The sequence below is a fragment of the Tigriopus californicus genome, chromosome 3 (assembly GCF_007210705.1).
Source record: "Tigriopus californicus strain San Diego chromosome 3, Tcal_SD_v2.1, whole genome shotgun sequence".
Lineage (NCBI taxonomy): Eukaryota > Metazoa > Arthropoda > Copepoda > Harpacticoida > Harpacticidae > Tigriopus > Tigriopus californicus.
In genome coordinates, this window is record NC_081442.1 from 695,487 (window position 1) to 702,632 (window position 7,146).

At 45.9% G+C, this 7,146-nt stretch overlaps 1 protein-coding gene across 1 annotated transcript in view; it reads left to right on the forward strand.

Moving 5' to 3' along the window:
• Positions 1 to 290: 290 nt before the first annotated feature.
• Positions 291 to 7,146, forward strand: part of LOC131878323 (USP6 N-terminal-like protein) — a gene marked incomplete in the record, with an annotated part of 7,211 nt that continues 355 nt past the window's right edge. The window contains 6 exon segments of the mRNA XM_059224266.1: positions 291 to 925; positions 2,883 to 3,132; positions 3,671 to 3,953; positions 4,023 to 4,183; positions 4,896 to 5,343; positions 6,008 to 6,791. Coding sequence (XP_059080249.1) covers positions 747 to 925; positions 2,883 to 3,132; positions 3,671 to 3,953; positions 4,023 to 4,183; positions 4,896 to 5,343; positions 6,008 to 6,791 — 2,105 coding nt within the window.

Here is a 7,146-nt window from a genome sequence, read left to right on the forward strand (position 1 = left end):
ACACCAGGGTGACGCGTCCGGTATAATGATCCTAGTCATCTTCGCCCTGTCCAGTCGCTAAAATCTTCAAATCCGCCATTTCGCCCGAACACGATCCTTCGAATTATAAGTTCTGTATTACTGGGTCCATAACCGTATCCGTTTCTCGAGCTTTGATGCTAGAACTCTCGGGCTTTCGATGGTCTTATTTCCACGCCCCTTCAATATCCCGTCACTCTCTGTTAGGCCTGGGAGCCAGTGGCAGTAGGCTGTCTGGGTAGTGAGTATTGCACTCTAGCAGTGCTCCAGTATCAAAAGAGGGAGGAGAAGAACAGGAGGAGGAGGAGGGAGGCCAGCCAGCTAGCTATCAGCATCAACACCCTCGACCACAACTACTTCTTCTCCAAAAGCATCAACAACAGCGTCGGGATCCTCCTCCACGTCCAGATTGATTGGCCCATCATTTTCGGCCAACTGGCCCGTGGTTCGCCCATCTCTTGAGGGGGTCGATCCATGTCTGGCACTCTCCCCGTGTTCCAATCCCGGGTGCAGAGGGACATGGTAGTGGTCTTGCTATTAGTGTCAGTATCATAATTGGGAGCCACCACCCATCGCAGCTTATGAAGGCTCGCCCTTGAGCCAGACTCACCCGGCTAGCTTGTGAGAAGTTGGGAGTGAAGTGCAGTGGGCGTGTCCGACGCCATGACGGCGGATGGTTCGTGTTGTTGCTCTGGTTGCTGAAAGGCCGGTGGGTGTGATCGTCCACTATGGGCGAGATGGGCACGGATCCGTCGGCGGAGATAGATATGCTGGCCAAGGCCCGGATTGAAAGACTCGAAATTGTCCACCGTTATGATCAAGGCCGCGAAGAAGGGGCCAAGATTGACGATTGGGAAGATCCCAAGTTGGAGATCTACCATGCCCAAGATCGATACGGATTCATACAGTAAGCTTTTAGTTTAAGAGGGGGTGATTGGAAGTTATGCATTACCTAAGACCATGTCCTTTAATAATACTTGGCTCTATGAATGAAGGCAGTTGCTCCGATCATCTTGAAGGACTAATTATTGGCTCATGTACCACCTTTCTGGACCAATGGTTAACTTTGATCGACCCGAACCAAATATTTGATATACTGTATTGATGATGTTATCGTTGACGACTTAGGGACGTTAATTAACTTTCGTGTCCAGTTTGAAGTCTTGATTTAGCGATGGCTTTTTCGCGTAAGAAAACCGTTAACTCGTACTTGTATGAGTTTCAATGTAACTAAACCTTTATTTCTTCTTCAATCTGAACGATGATAAGTAATCATGGAAATAATGGCCCTGCTTTTAATGGAAATTTTTCCATCAGATATATATGTAGACAGTACATATTACATGCTCCCCAATTGTTTGACTTAATGTGAAATGTCCGTCATCATGGGTAGAAAAGTGTGAAATAAGGCAAGATTTTCTGGAGAATAAAATCAGCAAACAAACAGTTTTATCTCTTGTCATCATTAAGCAAGACACTCCAATGAGGAAGAGAAAAATGCGAAGCGCCAGGCCACATCTCAGGTCATAAGTTTTTGAATGTATCATTCCCAGTGGGAATGGAAGAAATGAGAATCACTTTTATCATTCTCGATGAGATCGCTTGGGCCTTAGAATGGAAACGCCCTTCGTGTGTGATGCATTTTCGGCCAATCATTCGAGATTTCCGACGTGAAATGAAAGAAAGGAGGCGATACAAATCGACTGAAATTCTGCCGTGACAAGAATGTTGCCTCAAGAATTGACCGATTTGTCTTATTGTAAAACTCCAGGCGATGCTAATTACTGTCGGATGAAGCCCGAGTTAGACCTTGGGTAAAGAAATATGGAGATGACTTGTTATCGCCCTGCTGTACTCAAATCCTCGATGAGGTGTTTATGAAAAGGCATTTCTTAACGAGATCTTATTCCGTACTTTAAGCAGAAAGCTCCTGGAAATGTTTGGATTGCCGAGAGAGCAATTCTTTTTTCTGCATGGTCGGATATTTGAAAGGAATTCCCCAGAACTCTTTCAATCGAGTTACACGTGTAACAGAACTTGTCATTGGACATTGCATTGAGGGCATGACCTAAATGATGCGCATTATCCGTGAGGTTGCCAAAACTTTTGACCGAATTGATTGAGTCTCATTGTCATTGTGTAGTCCGTGATTGAACCACGTCTGATCATTCATTCTGTTCAATTTGACCACAACAAACGATCGATTGAAATAGTAATTTTTAGGTTTGACCACCATTTTAGGCTAGGAAATATCTGGTCTCTTGAGTGATCAAAGACTTCGTGGTGCGATCAAGTTTCTGAGGGAGGAAAAAAAAAACCCGGCTTCTTAAAACACGGTAAATGTATGACTGGGCAGCAAAAACGTGCCTTTGATTACAATCTCAAGGAAAATTTTGCCTGTCTAGCACTTGATAGATCGATGAATTGTCACAGATGTCGCTAAACAAATTTAAACGGGAAGCATTGGCTTACAGTTCACTAATGGACAGTCCACGTACTGAGCGACAAGATGAAGAACGGATTGCTAGGAAACCAAGAATCTCTTTGGACTCGTTATATTTCTCTCTAGCACTGTAAATACCCTCTTGACGATGGATGATTCCACCGCCAAATATCTAGTACAAAAAAGCGAAATAGACTATACAGCTAAAAAAGAGTAGGTGGGGAACCTTTGACAAGAAAAACATTTATTTTTCTTATTGCGGTTGTCATTCCAAAACTTGAAATGATCATCGATCGGTCTTGTCTTGTCCGTAAAGAAGGGAAAAAAATCGAGTTCAAAGACCCCGTTGCTACCAACTACTAATTAAGGTACGGCAGTCATTCATTTGAAGTTTGTTGATCAGAATGGTTATTTTTTCTAGTGATCAACGCCTCCCTGACCGTGGACGGAGTGAGAAGGAGCAAAAACAACTGAAACTGGAACGCGAACGAAGTCTCAAGTGGGTGCACATGTTGAACGATGAGCACAAGTTCTTTGGAATCAAGGCCAAGCACAGGGAGAAGATGATCAATCGCATTTATAAGGGCATTCCTGACTCCGTGCGGGGGCGGGTTTGGTGCATCATCCTCGAGATTGAAAAATATAAGAAAGAACAGAAAGGAGTCTACCAGGTAAGCTCTCATGACAATCCAGGGTCGGTCTCTTTGGTCTGGGCTTTCGTGGAAAATGGGCTTTTCTCCGAAATGCGAACTTCTTTCTGCTTTGCTGTCGGTTTGGATCTTTTGCTAAGGCTGTCTTGGGGTTGCTTGAACTTCCTGCTCTTGCTAAGATTGTGCATTTGCTTGATGGCCATGATGACTGGAGTGAATCTCCGGACGGCAATTTTTAGGGTGCGGCTCTTTTCTTGCGAATCTCAGTTGGCGTGTGACACGAAATATGTTCCAGCCCACAAATTCCCTTCTGAAGCCCCGTGCATGATGGAATTTAGCTATACACTCACAAGACTTACAAGAGTAAGAGGCTTATGAAAATGAGTTCCTGTTCAAGTTGACATAGACCGAGATGGCCCAATAATAACGATTAATAACCATGCCTGAAGGAGTGAAAGGAAATGAAAAAAGATGAGACAGAAGAGACAACTCCTTCCTCAACCTAATAGACCAAAGCTAAGACTAAACAAAGGCCCAACCCTCATCTCATTCATTGCAGGCCATGAAGAACCTGGCTCGGCAGCATTCGCCGGATATTCGTCAGATCGACCTGGATGTGAACCGCACCTACCGGGATCACATCATGTTCCGCCAGCGGTACAACCAGCGCCAACAGGCGCTGTTCCATGTGCTGGCCGCGTACTCCATGTACAACTCGGAGGTGGGCTATTGTCAGGGCATGTCCCAGATCGCTGCACTCCTGCTCATGTACCTGAACGAAGAGGAGGACGCATTTTGGGCCCTCTCCAGGCTCATGGTCCACCCCAAATATAATATGCACGGTAAGTAGCGAGCCCGGGGTTTATATTCGAGGATATTGGTTTTGTCTTATGTTGCGGGTATTGTTGCAGGTTTCTTCATCCAAGGATTCCCCAAACTTCTCCGATTCCAAGCCCACCATGAGAAAGTGCTAAAAAAGTTCATGCCCAAGCTGAAGAAACATTTGGACAAGAATGGCATCGACACCGGGATCTACACTCTCAAGTGGTTTTTCCAATGCTTTCTCGACCGGGTAGGATGCGCCTTCTTATCTTAACCATCTTGGTGCTGAATATTTCACACATTTGCAGGCAGTTTGGCATTCATGAACAGATGTCACTTCATAATGTTCGTAATTTGAAGCAATTTGTTTCGTTGATTTGAAGTGTGACATGCCACATGTCCAGCTAAGAGGAATACTATAGATCCGGGGGGATTATTTTTTTTTTCGAAAGGCAGATAAAACGAATAAAAGACTTTGCCGTTATGGTAGAAATAGTTAGCCACGTTGTTTCCCATACTTGGTCCATACAAAAATTAACATGTGCAAAATTAGAAAGGAAAATGACGACGCTTTTTGCAATCAGGGAATCGAAAAACACACACCTAGATTTGCAGATATAGAGCGCATTTAGAATTATTGCAATTGAAAACGTCCATTCAAAGCTTTCCTTTTTTAAAAAACTCTTTACCCACGGCTTATTAAACAACCTTTGAACCTGCAATGAGGGCATCCTCAACTTATACGTGTTATCAATGGTACGAGACAAAACAACGTGACGTATTCGTCAAACATCGCTCTTGGTTAGCTGTCTATTTGAGCTCGTTTGGTCATTTGTTGCGTCAGACGAAGCGAATGAATGAAAGAATGAATGAGCATTAGTAGCCAATGGATGACGCTAAACGGTGGTTGACGTCGTGTAATCCCCTCCAGATCTAACGTCATTTCATTACGGTCTTTCCAGATACCCTTCAGTTTGACTCTACGTGTGTGGGATCTGTACTTACTCGAGGGTGAGCGAGTCATGATTGGCATGGCTTACAACATCTTGCGGATGCATCGACGCCATCTCATGAAATTAGGCATGGACGAGCTCATCGAGTTCCTTCAGATGAACCTGGAGAAGGACTACGGCTACGACGACGACGTGGTAATCGATAAACTCCGCGAAGTCATCAGTGAGCTGAGCAGCAATCGCTTGGACTCCCCCGGACGACCCCCTGCCAATGAGCTGCCTCAAAAGCCGTTCGGGGAGGTGCCCAAGTTGTCGCCGGAACGGGAAATCGGATACCGCACCGGATTCACGGCCAAGGAGCGCGAGTTCAGCAACCACACCATTCAACGCCAAAATGAAACGGAGAAACGCCTCCAAAGAGAGATTTCCTCCAACAGCGTCGGTTACGACGAAGAAGGTACCACGAACGACATAATTACGGTCTAGTATTGTGGGTACTAGTCTACTAATAGAAGACTTTTTGAATTGATCTTCAAGGGGGGGGGGGATGAAAAGGGCAAACGTTGGTCAGATTAGAGCATATTTTTTTTTTTGAAATGTGAGGGAGGATTGCTTCTTGAAATCTTTTTGCAAACGGATTTGACTCGACTTGTGCCAGCATACAAAATCAATGAGTTTGGTCGTCAAAAAGACCGAAAAGTAGGATCCCATGATGTTTCCAAAATGCTTGACGATATTTTTCAGCACTATAGGTTGATCAAGGGTAATTATTGCAGACTTGTGAGCAAAGTAATCACCACCACCCCTGGCTGCTTCTCTTGCTGCATAAAGCGTAAAAACATACTGGTGCTCTTTCAGAATTGCAATATATTCGTCACTACAGAGTTGTGTTTGAGGAAGGAAAATGGCGTTAAGGGTATAAGAAGACACCTTCCTGAAAGCTTTTTGAAAGCGATGCAAGAAAATAGAACAGCATAATTCAATAAGAGAAACACCTAACATAAAACCTTTTTTAGCTCCCCCATCATTTTTCAATTTGAAGCCTACTTAAATAGGAAACCGACAACCACGACTTCATTACCGATCACGATGGAGTGTAACCTCCCCATGGTTGATTTCAGGGTCAGATATCCAAAGTTTGGACGGAGACGAGACGAGTCAGCTGGCGGACAACCTCATGAACAACTCCTCGGCCACTGGGGGCTTCAGTAGTAGCCTGGGCGGGAACGACGCTTCCGACTCCGTGGACCTGGGTGGAATCCTCCCAGATACCTCCTTTGACTCCATTGAGGCCCCTCTTAAGCTCAGTAGTCCCCAGAAACGGTCCCAAGGCCCTCCGTCGAGGCCGAAATCCGAGGCCATTGATCGCTTGGACGACTCCGTCCGCATGATGCTGCAAAACGCCGAGCTCAACGGCGAGATCACGGACGGCTTCGACGACGATGACGATGTAGTCTACCGGCGCAGCAAGAGTAGTGCTAGTCATTATCCCACGCCCGCCTCCGCGCCCTCCTCTTCTTCGTCGGGCAATGTGGGCAAGCGTCACTCTTACCAGACGTCTTCCAATGGCAATCTCGTAGCGGGATACCGGACCACCAACGGCGTCTTGAATACCTCTCGGAGTTGTTACGAGGAGGAGCGCATCCACCACAGTGTGACTCGGAAAGAGGTGCAAACGTCGAAACACGTGACGAGTAGCACGAGCTCGAGTCGTCAGCAAGAAATGGTCATTACCAAGGGCGACCGCATTCGCATCAAGGTCCCCTACACGCCCCCGCCTTCAGCATCGAGTAAGGAGGCCGAGGGCGAGGTCCGGATCTCCCAGCAGACCTCCAACCTGGTCAGTAGTCAGTCCATGTCCACGTCTTTGAACGAGGAAGGCCGAAGAGGCGAGGGAGGTCGAGCGGGAGGTGGAGGAGGAGGAGGAGGCGGAGGCCATCCAAGGTCGTCCTCGGCCTCTCGGAGGCGCTCAGGGAACAGTTCATCCCATACGAAGCGGAGAAGCAATCCGCGATGATTGGGACGATGAGTTTGAGGAGGGTATAGAAGATAGAGACGACGACACTGATGGCATTTGTTTTCCAGCTTTTCAGCTTGCAATGGAACAAAAGGGAAAGTAGAAATGCAAGATGAGACAGTATTTTGATATTTATCTATACAATTAATCTTCTATCATTATTATTATTATTCTCACTTTATTATTATTATTACTAATATCATTGCTATTATTACTCCTGCTCCTCCCACCATTGAACCCAAG